This window comes from Passer domesticus, chromosome 7 (genome assembly GCF_036417665.1).
Source record: "Passer domesticus isolate bPasDom1 chromosome 7, bPasDom1.hap1, whole genome shotgun sequence".
Lineage (NCBI taxonomy): Eukaryota > Metazoa > Chordata > Aves > Passeriformes > Passeridae > Passer > Passer domesticus.
Window position 1 is genome coordinate 46,433,537 of NC_087480.1, and position 24,171 is coordinate 46,457,707.

A 24,171-nucleotide genomic window follows, 5' to 3' on the forward strand; every position below is an offset into this window, starting at 1 on the left:
TGTTATGTGTCCTTAATGCAACCAGTACAGTTCTGGTCTGCTCAGAAAATGATTGAGGAACATATGGAACAACAGTGTGACAAGTCCTCATTCCTCTCATGGACAAAAGAAGCAGGATCTTTCATCAAATAATAAGGTCTTGGACTTAGTTTCATTTTGATCTTCTCCTACAATACATCATCATTCCCATTTCCTATCAGCTGGATTTTATTCAGCTAGTTTGTGTTCTTCCTCTGCATCCAGGATTTTCCCTCTCACCTTCTCTTGCTCTGAGAGTGGAGAGAGGTCTGCTGAGACCATCCATTTCTGCTCATCTGATTGTGCTGGAGTTCAGATAGAGGTTGTGCTAAGCTTGCTTGGTTTGTCTCAGTGGGGTTTCAGCCTGCATTGAGGTATAGGAACAATAGGAATGTGCCTAAGGCTGCCAAAACTGTATCCATAGATAAGTGTTTGCTGCAGAAAATTGTTTCGGGTGCTTCTGGTTGCAAACTCAGGCTTGAAGAGGTGAGCAGCAGCAGTCATGGATCTTGCTAAGCAAGAAGCTGGCTGACCTCAAGAACTGCCATGGTAAACTTGGCCACTGATGCTGCAGGGAGGAGTGGACTGTTTTCTCAGGGGGGCAGGAGTACCTGGTAGGCTCTACAGATTTGCTGCAGTATTGGGGGAACTCAAATCAAATACCTTCTCTCACATCTCTATCTTTTACTCTCTGCTGGTCATGGTAAGGGCTGAGTGTTGTGGTGCCTTGTGCCATCCTGCCAGCCTGTGGTGCTGGGACAATGCTGCTGCCTATGGGTCCTTGCCTTTTTGTTGCAAGGGACTGAACTGGCTCTCAATGTTAACCCATCCCTAATCCATCTGAATAGCTAGCTCTCCATAATAATTTTGGGTCTCATTAAGTGCCATAAGAATTTGTGTAATTTTCCTTCCACCATGTTAAGGTTTCTATTTTTCTTTCCTACAAAGACTCAAAGAACAAGATTGCATGTACCAGGGTACTGATCCACCATTACCTCTCCCAGTTTAGTCTCTGTCATCCCTCTCACTCTTAAAGTTCTTTGTTCTTTCCCTAAGGTGATATTTTTGCTGTAAACATAAGCTAACTTGAGTCTCTTAGCATGGATTCATCAGCCTTCCCACTTTTCATGGCCCAGTTTCTCAGGGCATCTTGGGGTGTTAAGGCATGAGGATATGGGCTGAACAACTTTAAATATGGTCACTATGTGTTGCTTTTGCACAGTTTCACTCTGCTCACAAGGACAAATACATTGTTTTCCCAAAAGCTTTCTGAAAAAACAGCACAGAATCATGTGGAAAAATGTGAGGAAGTCCTAGCAGCACCTGTAGGCAAGTGCAGTATGCCAAATAGAGATCATGGTGCTCTAGCTCTGCTCTGCATAGAGCTGTCTGTGCTAATTTGCAACCCCTGCAACAATCTCTGTCCTAGGAAAGGTTGTCCTTTTCCAGAAGCAGAGGTTCTTGTTTTAGGTGAATTGTGGGGCAGGGGGACATTGTGCTTCTGCTCTAGTTGCTAAGAGGTTCCCTGCCTCTGTGCCAGAGCCTTCGGTGAGTTCAGACAACTGCCCCTAGGACTGTAAATAGCAGCTCCAAGGGCTGCGGAGTGCAGAGCATGCTTCCTTAGCCCTTGTTTAAAAATACTTAGCTCTGTGGCTCTGACTTGTTCAGTCTCCTTAAATGTATAGCTAGAACAGAAGATTGAGTAGGTTGAATCATGAAAGATTTAGCATTCAAAGAAACTTTTCTAGTGCCCATGAATTCCATGGCAAGCATACCACAGGAGTGTCATAACTATTGTGTCTGTCTCTATGGAAGCCTCAGGCAAGATATTAGGTGACTTTCCAGCTTTTCCTTCAGACTTTCCAGACAATACATTAATTCACAATTGTATTAATATAGTGTATGTAAAGTATGAATTGCAATAACTTTCATTGATTGAATCCTTGTTAGAATTGTAAGTAGTGTAAAGAAATTAAAATGACAACTTCCAGGACTTGCTGCTGATAAAGACCATGCTGCTAGAGTCAGGTCAGAGTTTGTAGTGAAAGGATCATGGAACCATTAGTAAAGTCCTAGCTCTTTATTTCTTTTTAATATTAGCATTTTTTCCCTTGTAAAGTATCGTAATAAACTCTCAAACTGTTACAGGGACATGTGCTTTAAGTAAATAACTAAATAAAAATTAAAAATTAATTGTAGGCTATTTCTAAGAAAGGTATCTCCAGGATATGGGTAGATGATGAATTGGAGGCCAAGTGCTGTTACATTGTACAGGTGGAGAAACCAAGGCACCCTGAGCTTGAATGGTGATTGTACTGGAGACGAGGGTAGGGTTAGGGCTGTGTGTTCTCAGTGTCCTCATTAGCAAAATGGTCTGTTTCCTTCATTCTGTGAATTTAGTGTTTGAGTTTCCATTAAAGCTAAGCTGCCCCAGGAAGGATGAAAAGATTTAAAGCTTGTATCAGCACATATCCAAAAGACTGGGAAAATACAATACTACTGAGTTGGGCTGGAGTTTAACTTCTTATCACATAGTTCAAACATGGATTTTTGCCTTCCGCCTGGTCCTGCATCAGTTAAGAAGCTTAAAATAAATGTGGGAGAAAATCCAGCCTTTGGGTGCATGGTTATAGTATGGGGGAAGCACAAATTAGCTTCTTGGTAAACGTTTTTTCAGTATGGACATGTAAATTTGGTGTATTTGTATGGTTTTGCATTTATTTTTATCATGTAATGCACAGTTTCACTCAGTGACATATGTGCTTTGTCTTCATGGTTTCATTTTCACAAAATGCCTACTGGTGGCTAAACCTCACAGTGGAATAAATTAACATTAAAATTAGGTAGCATGCCACAAATAAACCAAAGTTTGTGTTGGGTTAGCATCAGGATTTTTTTAATGTCATGTTTTGAAGAGTTTTTTCCAAAGTGGCACAGAATGGAAGCCCAGTGATTCTCACAGAGTGAGAGTACTTTGGAGGAAGCCATCATGATGGGGCATGGCAGCTAAGGGGAGTTGAACTTCACTGTTCTGTTGCCTGTGTTGTCATTTTGCTTCTCAGGGTGCTTTCCCCATCTATAAATCAGAAAGAACACCAGTCAGTAGTCTTAAGAAAAAATTTGGGCATCTTGATATAAACCTGACAACAATTTTCTGTGTGTGCACAAGAAAGAGAAAAGAATATACAGCGTCTGACTAGTGTGGTGTTAGCAATACATTTAGCCTGGACAGGGTTATTTTCAGACTCTGCATGAGTTGCTGTATATTGATGGGTGAAGTAGGTGATGCTGTGAAATTATTGTAATTTCAGTAAAATAAGTCTGCAGTTTATTTTCATTGTGTTAAAAATAAATGTACCTTAGTATCATGGCATTTTAATCCAAAAATACCTGAAATGGGTTAGTGCGTGGACTGCCTGGCCTAAGTAATTGTAAATCATCGCTTCAGTTACTGGTGCATGGAGTCATATTTGTACATGTCACAAAAATACAATAATTTGGGAATTGGACACTTTCTGTTCAAGTGCTTGTGGGCTCATCACTCTGAAGAGTATTGCATGGGTGGGAAGCTCGGTTCAGTTCAGCAAGGGGAATGCTTGGCATCTGTGCTACACTTGATTTTTTTTTTTCCTCTGCAGGGAACAAATGCCAAAATTGTGTTATAAAGGGGAGTGGGAGAGGAAGCTGAAGGACATCTTCACTGGTGATTAGACTAGTTAGATTATGACATCACAGTCTTATGTAAGCTAGACAGCTACTGTAGAAACTGCGTTTACCTGTGATTTTGATGCAAGTCAATATTGCAGAAAAACATTACCAGACCTCTTCCACCACCCCACTTTTAGGTTTTCATACAGCAAAATAGTTTCCTTCCTTCCCATCAAGTCGTCATTTCTCTCCTTCCCTAAAACTAGTTTATTGCTAACATGTCTTGGCAGGAAACCAGAAGTTTTATGAAACTGCACAGAAAGAAGGTTTTATAGGTGCTACTCAGAAAGTAATTTTTTTTCTTTATATTTGGTAGCTTTTTCAATTGCTTTTATAGCCTAGGAATGTCTTTACTCAGCAAGTGAAAGTAGTGAGAATTAAATCAATGAAAAAAGGTCCCAATCCTTTGTGATTTCCTGTTAGGAAAGATCCAAAACCCTCTTAAATATCTACATATGTGATTTTATGTAATGTATTATTTAAGACGTGATGCTTGAGCTTTTTCTCTGAGTTAGTTGTTCAGGCAATTGAATGAGTAAAAGTTATGGATAAGAAAACACTTATGCAAACAAATAACCTTACTTGCAGGAGCTAGGAGTGAGTGTGTGTTAAGGTAGTGAAATGGAGGAAGCAAGAGCAGTAATGATAAATACAAAAACAGATCACTTGCTCTTGGTTTGATATTTGAAAAGATAAAATAAAAGCTGTAAAGAAGATGAAGCGAGAGTGAAGAGTTTAATTATTAGTAATTTCTGTATTTCTAAGAAGAAATATCCATATTCTTATTACTTTAGCCAATTGCTGGTTTATTCCTCTCACTTCATGAAAATATGGTTCACATATTTTGGGTCACTGCCACCAAACCACAGGCTGTTCTATGGTTTGCACTAGATTTGGAAGACTGACAAAACTCACTGAAAAACAAGTGCTATTTGTTTTCCTGTGCCTAGTATTTAACGGGAAATCAGGACGCTAAATTTCCAATCACTGGTTAAACAGACCCAGATGTGAACAGAGTGCTCTTCTAGGAGAAGAGTGAGGAAGGATAGGAAATGCATGACTAGTGATAAATTGGGTATAAATAGTGACCTTTCACTATTCAAAGTAAAAGCAGTAGATTTTCAGTGTTGTGTAACAGTGTGAAGAGAAATTTAAAAGGACGTTTACATTACTGCAGAATCCTGAGTTTGCTTTTTTTTATAAATCTTCATCGTTCTACGCAGGAGCTGGAAATAATCCTGTAGTTGCCCTTTTCCACTTGGAAAAGTTCATATTCTCCCTTCTGGTCCCCACACTGTTTCCTTGCCTTTTGAAAAAATGTGAAAATTAACATTTTGTGTCAAATTAAAAGCAGTGCTTAGTAAACAGTAACTCTTACTATGCTTTTCACAATGGTAAATTTCCCTGTAGACTTTGTCTCCTGGCATGATTCAACTCTGGCAAAATACTGCTTTTCTAAAGTCTGTATAAAGGAGCTACTCCCAGAAATATTAGGGGGACCTCAGGCTACCTGTGGTGGTGATTCTTGGCAAAAGAGCGGAAGGATTTTGTCAGCAGTAGGAATGGCAGAAATTGACAGAGTAATAAGTACATGCTTGAATATGATGTGCATGTAAAAGGAGTTTAAGAGTACAATAACCCTAGTAAGGCATCTTTAAATATCCAGGGGATGGAGGGCTTTTTTTCTTCAAAGCTTGCTTCAGGAAGACATTACAGAAGAGAAGTGCTATTTCTGGTTTAGGAAGCAAGGTACAGTACATGAAATGAATATGCAGAGTATAGTAAAAAAATTCTGTTTGTGTGATGTCCCAAAATAGGGAAGTTTTATGATGTATAGCTATCCTCTGCTTTCACTGTAATCACTTCAGTTTGGGCAGAAATATTTCAAGAATACAAACTTGCCAGTAAATTTCACAGGAAACTAGGCAGGTGCTTGTGCCTTAGATTCTTCTTTCACGAGACTTCAAAGGCCTGCATTTTTTTGGGGAGCTTGGTTTCCTAAGAGTGTCACGGAGTTCATACTAGATCCCATGTGATTTCAGACATCTTTCAGAACTCAAGCTTTATTGTGTGGTGTCTGTTTCAGCTGTGAGTGTGGGCTGTCTCTGTGGGTCATTGCTCCAACCAGAATTTGTGTTAGGAGTGTGGATAGGCCAGATCTGGATGATGCTGCTTCTTGTATCTCCTGCTGATCTTTCTCACTGCTGCCTCTGACTGCTTCTAAGCATTCCTCCTTCTCCTGGTCCCTCTAGGAGCCCAGACCCATCACTTTCAGGACCAAGACAGCTGGTAGTCAGAAAGATGTGGACTTTTAAGTTAATCCAGCCTGCACGAGTGAGGAAACAAAGATTATTTGGGCCTTTAGTGGTTGAGGTGTATTCCCAAACCAATCTCGCAGGAGGCTGAAGGACCTGGAACAGGCACCTGTGACAGTCTTTTCTCTTCTGTATGGTCATGGCTCCTTCCTTTCTTTGCTTGCTTCAGTAAACAGGGGGTTTAGCCAGTGGAAGTTTACAGAAGCAGGCAGTGGATTTTGGCAGACTACTGGTGTTAGTGACGTGGAGATAATAAATCACAACAGGTTGTTACTGAGTCACTGATTCCAGTGGAAACTATAGCTGCAGTTGCATAGATAGGCTTTAATTCTCCTCTCACTTCTTCCACTAAATTGCCTCTGACTTGAAACAGAATCCCTGGAAAAGCTTCTGCTACCTTATTTTGGTCATATCAAACAAGTGTTATGTTAAGTCTATTAAGATGTTGTTAAATAAAGTGAGCAGTTACCTGTGTGCAATTAATGAACTCCTGCTGAGCCTGAAACTTTGGTACCAGATTTCCCCTTTCCACAGATTTTCTTGTTTGTTTCTTTATCATTCTAGTGACTGTTCTTTAGGGGTTTTGAAAGTTCCACTTGATTTGACACAGATTCAGCTTTGATAGAAAATCCCAGGTCCTTTTCCTAGATGTATAAACACAAAGATGTGCAGGAGTCCACTCTCTGATCTTGTAAGGTTCTGCTTTCATCCTGAGGAAACACTTAACAGCCTTAATTGTATAAGGATCTTTGGTAGCTGCAAAACTGAGTGTCTCTCAGGAGGTTGAATTAAAATCTAAAAAGTATTTAAGATGGTGCTTCTTATATGTATGTTTTTAAAAATGTGAGAACTGGAAGAGGAATTTGGTAATGACTGCATGTGGTCTTGAGAAAAAAATGAAACATTTTGTCATTGCCTGAGAACATCACACCTCTGTGGCTGTAAGGACTATGCAAATTTGATAGGTGATTCACAAATGTGGCATGTAATTTCAAAAGCAGCATGCTTTTTATTCACTTGTTGAAGAGAATTGTTCTCTTGATGATTAAAGTATGTTGTATATGAGTTAATGAAAAACAAAAGATACATTTTTGAGTTTTGGAATACCTGATATTTCTCCATCTGTGGCTTTATTTTTTCTCTGTAAGAGGATGAAATGACATCAAAGTACATTATCAAAAAACACTGGCTGACTCTGATCCCCATGTAGGCCACTCCAATAGTTGGTTCAAATCTTTCAATTTTATTCTGAGCAGATATACTCCTCTCCTACATGTTCCACCACAGGTCTGATCCTGTACAGCTCAGATAAAAATATGAAGGATGCTGCTTCTTTTCCTCCTAGTCTGTTTGCCTCCATCATGGCTTTAGGGGTCATTAGTGGGCCTTGTGCTGGCAGGCTCTCGATGGGTAGTGGTGTGGCTGTTATTGTGGGGGAGGGATTAGTTCATGCTGGGTGGCTGGGGACACTTACCTTTGTATCCTGAGTCATGTCCCAGAGGTGCCCACCTCTCTCTCAAGGCTGAATTATGAACTCGCTTCCTACTTGGGAGTTCTGAATTATAACTGTGTTAAACACTTAAAATGTTATAAAGCAAAGTAAATATCCCCTTGGATCAGATTCAAAGGAAAAAAAAGGCAATAAATGTTTAAAGGGAGAGAAGGAAATAGGTAAAATAAGAAACAGAATGTGCCATTTTGTGTGTGCAATATTCACGCTCACCACTGTATATATTTGAGATGACTCAGGTTTGGTTCTGAGAGTTGTTCCCTCTGGAGAATAGCAACTCATGACATGTGGCACTTCTGCCAGGTAACTGATGTCCTGAACTTCCATGGCAGCCTTGCAAGGGCAGTTTTATTCCGACTGCTAACTTTTCTTAAGGGATGTATGAAGGCTGGTTTTGTTTTGTTGCCCCAGCCTGAGAGGTGTATGTTTCCTTGCCTTGGTATGGTGTAGAGAAAATTTCAGGGCCTGTTTTCCCCAGTGGTCAGCAGGGTAGTAGTGTATGCAGCCAAAATACGTTCCTAATTATGTTTTGTTCTTTGATGGAATACTCAGGTTTTGGTAACATTTTCAATATCCTATGCTTGATCCTCCTTTCCTCTGAGGCACAGCCCCTTGAACTGTGGTGCTTGCTGTGGTTAGTGGCCGTGGCCCGTATCTTTTGGTCTTCCAGATTTTCCATGTCCAGCTTCTTCATTTAGTCTCAGAAAAGTGACAGGACATGTAAGTTTACTCAACAGCAGAGGATGTTTCCAGTGCAGTTCCTTTTCATGTCCTCACAACAACTGGAAGAAATAGAGCTGGGGCACTTTTTCCACTCTGCAACCTCAGAAAGTAACCACTAAAGGAGTTGAAGGGAGGAGATAAGAGTGGCTGTGGCAGCAGTCTTTTAATCACTCAATCAGTGCGTAATTAGTGCTCAGATAAAAATTGGTTATTTCCCAAATACTTAAAACATTATTAGACTTTAATGCTTTGCATTATCCTAAGCATGTTAGATTTGCTTTTGATTTGTTCTGAAGAGTAAGTAGTTAATGTTCAAGGCAGGTGTTGAAACAGTGATGGTTGCCTTTTTTGGAAGGGTCTGTTGAATTCTTTCCAGAACAAATAATGTGCTTGGCTCACTTAACCTTGCCTTAGGTCTGTGTAGTAAAAATCCCAACATTGGCAAGCACAGCAGAACTCTGCAGTCCTTTCTAAAACCTGGGTAGTGGAACCAGCATTTCAAATAGATTTTAGTATGCAATTGAAAAAAATAAATATGATAAGCTTCATGTTTGTTTAAAGATGTTTGCTGTGTGATCACTTAGTGAGGATGCTTGTGCCAGACTTTTTAGTTGCTGTGCTTTCTGTCTGTTGGTTCCTGCCTTGAAGCACGTGGTCACTTTGATAGGATCTGTCTGTCAGGAAGACATTTGTCATGCTGCAGGATGATGAAAAAGGTTTTAAAGTTTTAATTAGTAATAAATGAAAAACCAAGTGTATTCTGAGGAAGACAGCTCTTGTGTTAGCATACATTTAACTATCTCAAATGAAAAATACAGCAAAAATGTATTATTGCAAGGTAATCCATTTCTTTGATTGTTATTTACAAGGAATAATATTTTCTCTCATGCTGTGCTGAAATGTTTAAAAAGACACACTGATGCTCATTTACCTTGATGCTGACCATAAAAAAATATGGAAACAGTGTGTAAATGAAAACCAGCTACTGCTCTTACTGAATAAACTGTTTGTCTCTGAGGGTGGAATGCCAACATGTATTCAATATCCTGCAAAATAATTACTAATTAAGTCCTTAAATCCTGTGAATTTCATGCATGGGAGATTTTTCTAGTTAGGCCAAAGCTCTATGAAAATATCCCATGTGTTCCTGATATAAAAGTACACAATCCAGCATGACCTGGCATGTGCTGTGTCAGTGCCATCCTCTGAGACTGTACACTTGGAATTTACACAGAATTTGATGTGTTAGGAGCATTCTAGAGATGCTCCATGAAATCAAGACCTCAGTTAATGTAACCTATTTTTAAGAATTTTTCAAAAGAAGTATATAACTCATCTACTTTATCTATTGAACTAAAGTATTTCCTCACTTCCTGTAAATAAAGCAATAGTAAATACCATCCTTTTCTCTTAGCCTTTCTCTTTCCTTACATTCAGTTTCTGAACTGGCCTTTATATGTCACTGAACTTGAACTCACATTCTTTCTGATTTGGGATTTACTTCAGTAGTTCCCAGTTTTATTTAGCTTCACATTCTTATCTGCCTTCATTTCTCCAGACCATCCTTTTCTTACCCTCTCCCTCCCTTTGCCCCCAAAGTTTATCTCCCCTTGCAGCACTGTGGTTCTACTTCTGCAGCAGTACAATTTTGGAGAGTGGTTCAGAGCCCTCTGTTAATCAGCTGCCCTGTACACCCCCCTGGGCTGATGGGCACTTCATTCTTTTTGAAAACCATCTCTGAAAAATGAATCATTGTGCAGATGTTAAAACATGAGACATTTGGGTATTTTGAGAAATGAGCCATAATCACCTTTGGATGTGACAGATTACATTGCTTAAACATGCTACGTGTCTGCGTGGATAAATGGATTAGTGTACCACATTAAAATATGTTTTTGTTCCCATCAGGTGTCTTTAGGTTCCGTTGTTCAGTTTGAGAAGGGAAACTTCTCCTTGTCAGCAGAAACAGAAGAAAAGTTTTTTCCTGAGAAAAATGAACATCTGCTACAGTGGGCCCAGAAGGAATATGGAGCAGTAACATCTTTCACTGAACTTAAAATATCAAGAAACATCTATATTAAAGTAGGAGAAGGTAAACCAGAACAAAACTGACTGAATTCATAGACACTTTCAGATACTGAGAATGCGTTGCTTCTATTTCGCTTATTTTAATTTTTAAACATACCTCTCATTTTCCAAGAGATATGATATGAAAGGGGAAGCAGAGAAATAAGAGCAAGCCTAAAGACCAGACCTTGGGTTTAGGAAACTTTTAATGGATTCTGCTGCCATAACTTTATGCTCCTAAATGTGGGTGCAATTGCTCAGACTCTTACCAGAGTCAAACTTTGCCTTTTAAACAGAATCAACTACTCATGGTGATTGTTTGGGTGCATTCATCTGAAGAAGTAGAGACCTTGAAGTAGGGGGAAATTTCTAGAAAGACTTGGGTTACATTTGTTTTTTTTCAGTATTTGCTTGTATAAGGACCCAGGCTTCTTTGGGCAAAGAATTATTGATTTCCTCACCAAACTAAGTCACCTTAGTCTGTACTTATGTATTTTCATCCCAAGGAGACAGATTTCCTGTCCCTCTGAGCCACATGCCAGATTCTTCAGGTGGCCTAGTGCAGGTGGGAGAGAACTCCAGCTCTTTGGGGACTTCACACAGGCCCATATTGGGGTGGGGCTCAGGCTGGAGCTCCATAGCTGAGCAGTGTTGGCACAACATAACTATATGATCCTCTGCAGGAACGTCTCTGCAGAAACTCCCAAACAGCTGAGCTAGTTGGTTACAGAAAAGAAAAAAACAACAAAAAGCTTTCTGTGGAGAAAACATTCTTTCCTAACCACATGTATCTGATGATTTGATTTCCTGACATAGGAGGTTTGCCCCCCAAAATCAGAACATGCCTGAGTTAGTTGTATCCAAATCTTGCCAAATTTGTAGAGGATTCCCTTGTGTGGGGCTTTTTTTTTTTTTTTTGGCTGTACTTGGCACCAGTCATGGATTTTAATGCCAGAAAATAATTCAGAAATATATTTCTTAGCTTATTAAAATGCTCTTGAAACATATACATGGGAGCAGCGGTCTCTGCATTGTGGAGACAAATATTTAATTAGATACGTTGAAAAAAACAGATAAAATTTTGCTTGTTGATTTGCAAGTCTCCAGTCAAACCAGGGGGCTAAAGAGAAGGGTTTTGCATCATCTTTAGAATGCGCTAAAACACAATTTAATTAGGAGAAAGTACACAAAATGGAGCTTGGCAGGCAACCAAAATAGACAGTTTCTGAGAAGGCTCCTACAAACTAGCTCAGCTGTAACCGTATTTGATTTTGATTTAAATTCTTGGCAGAAGTGAATATGTGTGTATGTGTGGGGGTTGTGCATGTGTTCAGGGGTGGGGACAGGGTCAGTTCCTGAACTGCAGCAGTCCTGTGAGGAGTTCTGTGAAAACCACGTGGGATGTGGTCCTGGTCTGCCTCTCTGCAGAGTGAACAGTGGAGTCCCTGGATTTCACAAACCACAGCATGCAGTGACGTACAATTTAGGCTTTTCATACAAAACTTACATTCCTCATGAGATTCATGAGATTTAGTAAGGTACCCTCAGCTGACAGTCTGTGAATCACTGCTAGTATTGCTCATAATCTATAGGTGGTCACACAAAGCAGTTCCTTGCTATGTGATTGATACAGGATTTGATGGTTGTATTCATATAATTGTCTACATTTCAGCTTCACTCAAGTTAGACAAATCTGAAACTGGAAGATGTAGCATTGTAGAAGTGTAGGCTGTAGCTGAATACAGAACGCGCAAGCCAAAGGACAGAAAGATCTGAAGAAGGCTGATCTTTCATAGAATAAAGCTGCTTCTGATGCCATGGGTCTCTTAAGTCACTTTTGAAACTGCAAATGAAAGGCAGCTGAGAGCACTAGCACACTGGATCAGGGCCAAGTGCATCTGAATCCTGTTGATTCTAAAGAGTGGCTGATCAAATATTGCAGGGATGGTGATCACAGCAAGAATTTTAAGGGGCCAGAATGGGGATGTGGAGGAAGAGGGCACAAGACCTGTGGTTGTTGTTCTTCCCTTGGATTGTGTAATGAAGGAGATGGCAGAGTGACTGCTGTGATAATCACTGTCAGATTCTAGAAAGCAGGACTGCTCATGGTGAAAGTGGTCTTGGTATGTGTTTTTCAGCAGAAGACAGTTTAATTCCTCATGGTTTAGTAAGACATGATTGAACAAATTGGGAAGTCCTATCAGTTAGCTAAATGTTACCTAATGGATCCAGCATCACCAGTAATCCAGGGCAAATATGCTGGCCTGGAGGGACCCTAATTTCAACACATTTCTTAGCTAAATAAGAAAAAAAAATCAGCTTTAACAGTAGCTAAAAATGTTGGAAAATGTGAGTCTGTTTACAGATGGTAACACTGTGCTTCTGTCCTGTCAGAAGCTGAAACATCGGTCCTGACTGAATTTATAGCCAGTACACAGAAGTGCACATATCCTGCATGCCATGCTTGCTTGGTTTAATGCTGCCACATGGTCCCATTGGTCTGGCTTAGCTGTGTGTCCTGCTGCAGGATGAGCACTGCTAGAGTTTGCATCCTCCCTCCTGACACCCCTGTAGGCCCTTCCCTGATCCCATTTCTATCCTGCCATTAAATGCAAGCCAAGGTTCTGATCTCTGTTGTGCTAAGGGCTAGCAAACTGTGAAATACACATAAATAAGCCCTACCATCACGGTGCCCAAGGAAAATTCCAAACACCTTGCTTATGCCCAGAATCAGATTTTGAAAGGCAAGCTCTGTTTGGATGGGATTTTTATTGCTGAATCCAACTGCTGCTGCCCAGGGTGCCTGTCTTGGGGAATGACACTTGATTAACAGCTCTCATTTGCACAAAAACCTCCTCAGGATGATATTAAGCTTGGATATTCAACTTCAGCCAAGAACCTGTGGATGGCACCTAATTTGTGCAGCACAGAGCAGACAGTGTCTGTCCTCATCAGTAAAACAGAAGTGCTGCACACAGAGGCTGCAGATCCTGGTGTGCAGCCCTGTGTGTCCATCCAGCCGCCTGGCACTCGCCGGAGGAGGAGGCGCTGCCGGCCGCTGCTCGCGGCTCCGCTGTGTTCCAGCCAGCAGGGCCTTGGCACCCCGGCCTGCTGGCCTGAGACCTCTGCTGAGGGTGGTGCCTGAAAACCTCACGTCTGATTCCGTATTGGGAGCCTGGGGAGATTAGAGAGGCACAGAATCCATCAACTGGCTGTTTGTTGGCTGGTTTGGTAGTGTTTTTAATTGGTTGCAGACACCTGCAGTCCCTTTCCAAAGTACATAGACAGCCCTGAAACTAACAAAGTAGAGAAGTATAGTGAGCAAAGAAAGATGAAATGGATCCTCTTCTCTTTTCTGCTCCAGCCTGATTTTGGTAACTGCTGTGGATGAGAGTGAATCCATTCTGGTGTGAATGTCAAGTAGCCCGTGCTAGAGCTGAAATCTGCTGCAGAGGAAAGGCGTGCTATCGAGCGGAGGCCCAGGCTGGGGAGTCTCTGTGCTTCTGGCAGCAAGAGCAGCACTTCTGGAGAGCTCCAGAGACGCCTAATGGAAGTGCCAGCAGCAAGAACTGAGTTCTTTGCAATGGCAAATGATAGCACGTGTGGTAATTACCCACAAACTACTCCAGAACTGTTATTTTATGGCCTGAATCATGTTGTACAGCAGTTAAGAAGCAAATACCTAGTGTGTGTGTGTATATATATATTTTAAAATTCAAGCTCAGCATAGACCATTTGGGATCATTTTCCATTCTGTGCTGTTGTGGGAGGAGCTGGCAGAACTGCAGCTGCATTCAAGGCTAATCTGGCAGGGCACATTCCAGATGTTAGAGAAGTGCTTTGCTTGGGCAGTATGAATAGTTGCAGCCTTACACAGCTTTAGTAGTTCTGTAGGGGACACAACGGGGTTAATATTCAAAGGCTGCTTTGTGTAAGATCAGGAGAAGAAACTCCCCTGATTGTTTCTGCAGAGACCAGGGTCACAGGAGTTTCTGGTCTTCCTGCAAAGTTGGGTAGCACACACAAATGCACTTCAGAGGTGACATTTCAGTTCTCATTTAGAGAGTGCATGGCCTCAGCACAGCTCATAAGAGTTTCTTCACAGTTTTGTGTTCACAATGCATGCTAGTTGATTTATTTTCTTTTGGATTTTTGGGGTTTTTTTGTATCTTGCTACTGACCTTAATAGAAAAGTCTTTCTTGTACAGCAATGGTCAAAGACCCAGCCATGTGTTCTTATAGGATTTCAAGTACTTGAACATGGTACTTAGTCCTTCTATGTATTTTGACAATTCATATGTAAAGGTATCTCAGAAAGACAAAGTGCTCCTGATTTTCACTAGAAATTCTGTTTCTTGGGGTACAGTAATATAGGCTGTGCATGAGAATTTCATATGAAGTGACTATTTTTAGGGTTTGCATTTTACACTAGTGGCTCTTCCCCCAGAAGGTGTTTGGGCACGGGGACAGGCTCCTCAGGGCAGTGGTCACAGCACCAGCCTGATAGAGTTCGAGAAACCTTTGGACAATGCTCTCAGGCACAGGGTGTGACTTTTGGGGATGGTCCTGTGCAGGACCAGGAGTTGGACCTTGTGGATCTCTTCCAGCTCAGCACATTCTGGGGTTCTGTAATGCTCATATTCAGCTTTTTGGGTAAAACCAAACTAGAAATTGAATAGCTATGCTAGAATTTCATAATTTCTGCTGTGCGTATTGTGATCAGAGTTTTGTAATATCAACAGCTGATTCCATAATTTTCTTGATGCTTTTAATTTTCCATGTGCAAGAGAAATGCAGTATTTGTTGCTTTCTAGACAATACTGACTCTGACTACGCAATATATAGGAAATATATTAAGTAAGGAAATGGTGAGTATTTTCTACAGCATTTAAAGCATTTAAAGTTTATCATAACAAGAATAAAACTTTTTCCACAGGGAGAAGGAGTTGATTCCAAAAGTTATCTCTGAGTAAATTGCAATAGAAAGAAATCGCTTGTAAAGATGCAAGGAACAAATTAAATGTATTTTATTAATTTTGAAAAGTTTTTCACATATTTTTCTTCAGAATTGTTTTCAAAATTCTCTTTGTGGGGATTTTCTTTCGTTAAGGGTTTAAATACATAAATAATAACTATTAGAAAGTTGATGTACTGGTGCAACAGTAATCTCCCTTTCAATATGATGATTTGTTGTAAGAGCTTTTAATAGATGGTAGATACACCTTTCAGCAATATAGTGAACCCTGTAGTTGATCCATGCATCTAAGCTGATATCTGTGTTTAAAGGTCCATCTGCTTTCTTTTTTTTTTCCCCTCCAGATCAAGTTTTTCCTCCCTCATGCAACATAAAAAAGAATTTTCTCTCTTTAAATTACCTTGCGGGGTACCTACAACCAAAACCAGCAGAGGGGTGCCTTATGACTAACTTAGTCCAAGAAAGAGAAGTTCATATCATTGAACTAAGTACTCCAAATTCCAATCCTAACAGGTAAAGTATCATCTGAATAGACTAAAACTGTTTGATGTAATAGCTATCAACTTCACTTGTTTTATAACAATCAACTAAAAGCAGCCATTTCATGCTTAAATAAAAGCTTGGGCTTTAATACTTTAAATAGAAGTTGGTTCTTCAGTATGCAAAGATTTTGAATTCTGCTTCATAATCATAGGATTTTTCTGGACAGGACTGCAAAGTACAGCTTTTATGGACTGTATAGTGCTCCCCTGCTTGCTAAATCAATCACATTTTTCCAAGGTGAATAAGGGGATATCAGTAAGGGCAGTATCTGACAGAAGTTTTAAGGTTAGACTACTGTATGAGGAGGTGAGACAGAGGTTGAAAGTAATCTTGACCTGTCAGAGGTAGGGATGACTGGCAGCAAGGTCTAGGACAGTGGCTCCCAGACAGTGTCCAGAGGCTGCTCTGTGATCTGTGCTCTATGGTAAGTGTTCCACAGCTGCTATGAAGATTCACAGCAGTATTTTCTGTCAAGTTTCCAGCTGAGTTTAAGGGATAGTTTGATAATTATGAGAAATGTTAAGGGTTGACAGTGGTGCACTGACTAAAAAAGTTTTTAACTACTGGTTATTAAAAGTAACTCTCTGTAAACATTATGAGGATTTTCAGAATTGTCAAAAGGTACCTTTGGGAGGTAAGACTTCTAGAATACTCATCTTTTTCTGGTCTTTCCTAGATCTTAGTGGAAGAACATAAGTGGGGTTTGTTTCAGATAGGAAGAGGTTTTCCAACTATGACTAAGGGCCAAGTATGATTGCTAGAACAGAAATTTGCTATGAAACTTAGATGGTTACAATTTCATCAGAGATAAGGTAGATTTAAAATCCTGTCTGCTTACTGCATTCACTGGATATCTGGCATTGTCTGATTCTGCTCCTCATGCAGCTGCATGTGAGTGGATCCTATCCCTAATGAGAAAATCACACAGGGAGGTGGAGGTGGGAGGAGGTGTTTTTGTGAAAAGGATAATTCTCATTGCAAGATGTTGAACCCAGAGCCTGATAATTTTCTTGCATAATAACCTGGGGAGAGTAAGTAAGTGTTGAAGTGGAGTGGATAGTGTAGTGGAAGTGCAGTAGGTAACCCCAAATGTTGATGCAGCCCCATCCTGAGCAGAGCTGATGCAAAGCATCATTCCAAGTCCCTTGTAGTGCTACACAATGACAGCCCTGTTTCCAGGCTTTTGGCTTTGGATAATAGTACAATAGGAATTCACTTTTGAGATGATAACACTGCAAAAACTTTGAATGTTTTGCTATTAAAAGGAAAAAAAAAGTACTAAGTTACTTTGTTTTTAGTTTTATGTGTTATCCACAGCTATCCTTACAAAGTTTAAATCCCCAAAGAAACATACAGAAGCTGAGCTGGGCATGTGTAAGGCTGCAGGAGATGCATCAAAGGTCCCAAGATACACGAAGTCTCAGTGTAGGATATTAGTTGGAACCTATTACGTGGGGATGAGCATGTTCTTGTAATGTATGGCCCCATAAGATGGTCTGGAAGTATAGGTTTTTCTGCTGAATTGGTATTTTGCACATTGAGATGTTATTGATGGGTAAGAACCCATTTGCTCTACTTATTTTACTGTGATCTTGAAAATCTGGACAGTTTTCATCTATTTTCCAGCAAGCAGTAGGCTGGACATCTGGGTTTTTTTCTTTTTAAAGTAACTATATAGCCAGAAGTAGTGGAAACTGAATACACTGCTTAATTCCTCAAAGCACGCAAGATCTTAAGCAAAGTCATTCCACCATTTAACTGTTTAGGCAGAGACACCCCCCAGTATAGTACTTGTGGTTTGGGTTGGGTTTTTTATGTTTGTCCTCTTTACTTTTTTTTAAGGTATTATTTTAAGTTTACAGTTATATACAGTTAATACAGTTATAGCCAGAGGAAACTGAAACAGTTATATTTAGGCACTGTCACAGTGAAATCAGAAAATTATGTTTACTTTAGAAAGCAACCTGGTAGTCATATAACTTACCTGCACTAAATAATAGGTGAATTGAGTAGCACACTTCTTATAAATAAGAGAGAAAATTTTTTTTCTAAAAAGTACTTGTTTCTATTGTTATGCAAAATCACTTAAGTGTATATGGAATAACAATCTGTTTTGCACATGTTGTGTTGCCTGGGATAATATCCAGCATTTTAATCAGCTGGCCAGACAGTGGAAACATGATGGATTGGAAGAAGGTTGATAGCTGAAAATTTCTGGCATTCTGTTCTAACTTTCTATTTTCCACATCCAGTGCTCTCCAGGTGGATATAATCGTTGACATTAAACCATCTCAGCCAGGCGCCAGACTTGTCAGAGATGTCGTGCTTATCCTCAAGTGCAGAAAGTCTGTCAATTGGGTTATCAAGTCTCATGACGTCCAAGGAAAGCTCGAAGTGATTGTAAGTTAAGGCACCTTTATGTTTTGAGAGCTATATAATGCAACAGGATAGAATCCATTTAAATGTGATGTTGTGCTAGACCATGTTGATTTCTGAATGTTTTTTCTTAGCTGGTTCTTTTAATAATTACTGCATTTTAAGGAGTAAATGCATAATTTTTTTATTCTCATTAACTTTCAATATATGGGCTATAAAACTGACCAACACACTACAGAAGCCAGGTGGTTAGAACAAGGATTAAGTTTGTGTCTTTTTGACTTCTGTTGAAGCACCCTAAACACAGAGTAGGATGTTCATTTCTCTTTTTGCTGTTACTTTGGTGTATGGATCAACAGGTTCATGCCAGAAGTTGGAATGATGCCTTCAAATGCAGAATAGATAATACTAGATATGCAGCACACACCCACATCGCTTTAGAAGTGGAAACTCCTTTACTCCTGCTTGTAGTTGTAGTACTATCTACCCCTCCTTCCTGCCAATACTTCTGTCTCCAGTAAGTGTTTGGTCAAATTGACCTAACTCTCCTCAGACAGCAAAAACTAATATTTTTAAAGTTAAAACCAGGCTCACTAATATTAAATTTCTAAAATTACTGGAGATGCTGATTCATGTTGATTTTTGGTACAGGCATTGTGGTTTAACAACCTTTCTACTAAGAAAATGTGTGTTCCCTTTCTCTGATATAAATAAATATAATTGAACTGATCTTGCAGCCTATAAATTTGTAGCCTATTTCCATCTTAAGTGATCAGTTAAGTGCACATAGTATGGTTGAGCTGAATGTTTGCTCAGGACCACACAATAGCCTCACAATTAGCAGTTTTGTAGCAATTCAGTTACATTTTCAAACTCCAATTCTTGGTATTTATAGCAATTTTCCTTTGCTTAATTGCTTTCTGCTTGTAATCTGTGCAAAGTCTAATTGATCTAAATCTCCCAAGAAAATAGATTGGTATGCAGGATTTCATAGCAGCTTTTGAGAGTGAAGGGAAATAAAAGAAAGTTAATTTTGGTGTTGCTCAGAAAATTGATTGGAAAAATTATCTAGGGTGGATGATGAAGTTCCCTCTTGATGCCTGACACATATTTACCTTAAAGACAGGAGAGGATGTTCTGGTCATTCTGTAGGGCCGAAATTGTCCTTAAAGAGAAAGGTCAAGTTTGGTTGCTGAGGATTACCACTCTTGTAAGCAGAATGATGAAAAGCAATGCTTGAATTCAAAGTTTCATCCTGGGTTATTACATAAAATTCACCACTGTATATTTGGGCGTATATGGATCTACTTTCACAGGGTAGAGAATTGTGCTTTAGTTCACACCATGCTAGGAAATAGCTCAAGCAGTGTATTTCAAGCCCATGAAGCTGTTACTTTATAGATGATCAATTTTCACAAGACAATTTCTACAGGTTTTTAAAATTTCTAAAATGCTGTACTTGAATATAGAAAAGCAACACTGCTTTAAAAATTTTATTTCTAGAGTTCTTCTTTATTAATTATTGAGAATATAAGTAAAAAGTATAATTACAAAAAGTTTCTGCAATGAGTGGCAGAAGGTCACATTTTATTTAGATTAACAAAAAGAGAAAGTAATATATTAAATATATACAGAAATGTCAGTATTTAAAAGACTTCATATTCATGTTAGGATTTGTGAGTGACTACTTTACTACTTGATTTATATAGATGCTTCATTTTCTGAATATATGTTCATTTTCCTTTATTTAGAGGGGGTAAGGGAGGGAACTAAACTCCCCATGCCATTAAAAAGCCTGCATATCCAGCATTTAGCATCTCTTCATATCTCTATTAAGCCTTTCCAAGCCCAAATTTAGACAATGCATAAAAACATTACTAAGCAATTAGGTAATGTTTCACAATGTTCTTTTTATTAGTTGAAGCAGTTCCATGCACTTCAATTTTCCTAACTTCTTGCCCTCACTATGAATTAGAATTGTCTTGAGGGGATTGGCAAGCTGAGAGGGGAAGGTTAGTGCTAAGCTGCCTCAAACCCTGTACTGTAAGTTACTGAGGTCTAAGTTCACAGACAAAAAATTGAAAAGATGTTTTAGGTCATAGAGCTCATCTCCCAGCTTGCTGTGTTTTTTGAAACTCTGCAAGAGGATGGACACAAACTCAAGTAAAATGGGAGTACTTCAGGTAAATTAATTGCACTTGATGTACGTGCAGTGCTTTCTTCCCAGGCTGTGTTTAACTCCTGTGTGGAGTCCTTACATGCAGTGCTTGTGTGGTTCTCTGCTTGTACACTGCTGTTCACATCCTTCCTTTGCAGCTGGTGTCCCTCTGCAAAGCTGGGAACTGTGCAGTGAAGTTCCAGAAAGGAAATAAGTTTCTTGAGGGGCAAGGAGTGAGAGAGGTGCAATGCACAAAACAAACCCGTGAAGGTTTCAGAACTTGGGGGGATGGTTGTTTACCTGAGAACAGCTGCCCATCACTTTCTGAAATGGTGTCTGTTCTGAGTAGGTTGGTGGGGGCTCAGATTGCCTGGTTTCAGTCAGAGTGTGTGAGAGTGTTGGCAGGGCAGGCAGGTGAAGGAAGGTCTATTCCTGCAAGCCCTTGTTCTTGCTTTGTTTCAGTGAGGCGATGCAAGACTGAACATTCACAGGCTCACTGTGGAGTGGAGGGGTGTAAGCAAGCCCTGGAAATGCTTGGGTGCCAGCTAGGACAGTAAAGTTCTGAGATAATATTTGTTCAGCTGTCTCCTCATGACAGAAAAGTAAAGAGATGCAGCAAAGTTGGGTTAGCATAATAACTCCTACCAGTCAAAGCTGTGTGGGAATATGAAAATACATGATCAGTCATGTCCAGGTTTGCACGTGTTGAAGATCAAAGATTAGTTGATCCCAAAGAGTCATAAGGCACTAAAATTAGGATACCTGGTGCTCCATTTTTGTTTCTTATCTTCAGTGGCTGAGCAGTGCTGAGCATTGGTAACTGTTCTGGTAACAACAGTATCCTGAATCCAGGCACTCTGTACTTAAAGTTATCTCTAACTTCAGCTGTGAAGCCCCAAGTGTTTAAAGGCTGCAGAACTGGGTCTTCAGGAAGAAATGAGGGAGGGAGCTAAAGGTACATTCCATCAGGACTCTTCTCTACATACTTTATTCATTCCTTAGTTCAAAAACTCACTTTGATGTCAGGTAGAGAAGTACAGCTGAGCTCTCTGACCTGCAAAGCATGTCCATAGGAGCACTGCCTAGAGACATCTCTCTAGCCAATCTTCTGGTGTTCCAGAGTGAAAGATTTAAGATTTGTTCACATTGAGGAAAAACCAGTGGGGATGAAAAGAAGATGCAACCTGTATGATGGAGAAGGTAATCAAGCATGGGAATGAAAGTGTTTGTGGAACATTCCATGGTATCAGCTGCATTAGAAAACGCATTTCAATCACATTGCAGAAATTGCTGAAAAGTGGGTCATTGTGCCTTTCCTGCAGCATCTATGTTCACTTGTTCTGTAGCCATTGATGTGATTGTTACAGTGATAATAGTAATGTTGTGACTGTAAGAATAAGTATATATGTATTTAGTGTTGGTGTGAATGAATACGTGTTAAAGATGCCAAGCTGCTGAATACATATTTATGCAATACCAGTGAATATTTTTGAACTGCCTCTCTAACAGTGAGAGATGCTTGTTATATTCCTTTGACTTGCCCATTTGGACAAAAAAATTGAAATTTTACCAAACATTTACAGGAAAATGAGAATTAATGGTTGTGTGGCTCATTTATGTAATAATAATTTAGCGTGTTCATTCATAAGGTCAGCATGTGCCTTTATGAGTTTGCTGTATTGGTGTATTTGTGTAAAACTTGTATTGTTAAGTAATTTTAAAATATTTTTATTTACAGAAATGTTTTTTTTTAAGTAGTCTGGCCATGCATAAATGTGCATGCTCTCACTTACTGTTCTATTGAGTGTTCAGTTCAATTGTGTTCAACAAACTCAATACTTTGGAGGAGGCACACAGCATTTCTAGGGTGAAGCTCATTCAGACACAGCCTGTCCTTGGTGCCAGCTGACTTACAGCATGAGCTGGTATCAGCTCTACTTCATGAGCATGCTTTTTGCTTTTTTCAGTAATGCTCATTTGAACAAAGGCTTTCCTTTATCCAACTTAGGTAATGCTCGAATCCAATACTGAAAATTCATTTGTCACCTTGAGTTCACTTCAGGAGTGATTTCAGATCAGTTCTGAAGAAAGTATGGCCTTATACAAAAGGCTGTAAATATGTCTTTGTCTCGGTTAGGGATTAAAAGTTTGATTGCCTTGATTTACTGTACTCCAGGCAGAGGCTGAGAGGAAGCAGGGGTTTCACTTCCATCTGTGCAGCAGTTATGTGCCTAAGGTGGCAGGGTTTGGTTTATTTCCCAGGTGTCCCCAGTTTGCTGTTACTTAGTAGATTAAAACAACATAAAAAACCTGGGTTCAGTCAGTGTCACTATTCCATTGTAAGTATCCTTAAGTGGTAAATCACAAACCAAGTTTTTCTTTATTTACAGACATCGAATAGTATTGGTTTTGGAAAAGAAACAGAACGATCCATGACTATGAGTAAATCAGTAATACCTGACCTTCCCTCATCACATGAGAGCTTGATCAAGTGGGCTTATGAGCATAATTATAGTCCAGTTATTTCCTACACAAAAGCACCTGTTGCTAACAGATTTCATCTGCAACTTGAAGATATAGGTAAGTTTGAAGATGAACTTTTAGCATGTAGAAAAAACATATCTTGTGTTTCTAGGAATACAATTACTTAAATGGTGTTTTCTCAGTTTTGAAGCTTTGGTTTTGGCTGTTGCACTTTTGCTGCTTGTCATCAAGAATGCTGGTAATAATCTATGGATGGTGGTTGTAAGTAATAATCTGTGGCTTTTTGATTAGAAAAGTCCAGGCAAAGTTGTGTTATTTCCTGAAATTTGGTGGAATTAAATGTTTATAGTTTATGCAATGCACAAGACTTCATAGCTGATGGTACCCAGTGTTCACTGAAATAGATGTCAGCAACTCGATATCTTGTTAGTTAATAAATCCAGCTTTGATTTTTTCTTTAGTGTATTTTTTCCAAAAGTATGAGCATAGTGTTTCCTTGAGACGATTAAATAAACATTGAAACTGTTTACAGACATGAGTGGCTTACCAAAAAAGTCTGAGCAAACAGAATAAATACAACTATTGAAAAAAAATTGGGTATTTGGCCAAAGTAATTGCTGATGTAAAGCTGTCTGGGTCCATTGAAGCTAGCAGAGTTGCATCTGTTTTTTCACTAATTCTGAGTTTCAACCACTAAAACTATTGTTTTACAATTTTGATAAAGCTCATATTCACATTAATTTTATCAATTGCACTCTCATGGGTTCTGCCCTCAGCAGTCACGTGTATGAGCTGAGAGATACTTTCCTCATTTACTCACTCTAAAGTTAACTCTTATTTGGCTTCATTCTGGTTATATAAGTAGTTTCACAACAGTAGTGACTGAATTTCTGATGGGTCAGGTAGTGGAAGAATTTCACCTAATGATTTGCACTTAGGCTCTTTCAGCAGTACCAAAATAGTATATTTGATGAATGTGATGTTTCTTGTATCTCTCTGGATCTTTTATGTATAATAGGTCCACTCATCAAAAGTTTATTTTCAGCTCTTGGTGAGAGAGATTTCTGACAGGGACTAAGTACACCAAGATTAGATGCCCCAGTAACAGCTAAACACTTAGCTGTAGGAGTTGTGACTGCTTACCTGAAAAGTACAAAGATGCTGCTTTTAATGGCCTTCAGGAGCTCCCTTTATGGATTTTTTTTTCTTGGTACAAAAATTATTAGTTCAGGATACTTTTTAGGAAAAATATCTAGTAAACTAATGGGGATTTGTTTGGTTTTGTTTTTTTTTT

At 39.4% G+C, this 24,171-nt stretch overlaps 1 protein-coding gene across 1 annotated transcript in view; it reads left to right on the forward strand.

The window, feature by feature from the left end:
- The window catches only part of TGFBR3 (transforming growth factor beta receptor 3), a 103,631-nt gene that overhangs the window by 56,261 nt on the left and 23,199 nt on the right, over positions 1–24,171 (forward strand). The window contains exons 5-8 of the mRNA XM_064428241.1: positions 10,183–10,366; positions 15,661–15,829; positions 18,112–18,259; positions 22,784–22,973. Coding sequence (XP_064284311.1) covers positions 10,183–10,366; positions 15,661–15,829; positions 18,112–18,259; positions 22,784–22,973 — 691 coding nt within the window. The remainder of the gene's footprint in view (positions 1–10,182; positions 10,367–15,660; positions 15,830–18,111; positions 18,260–22,783; positions 22,974–24,171) is intronic.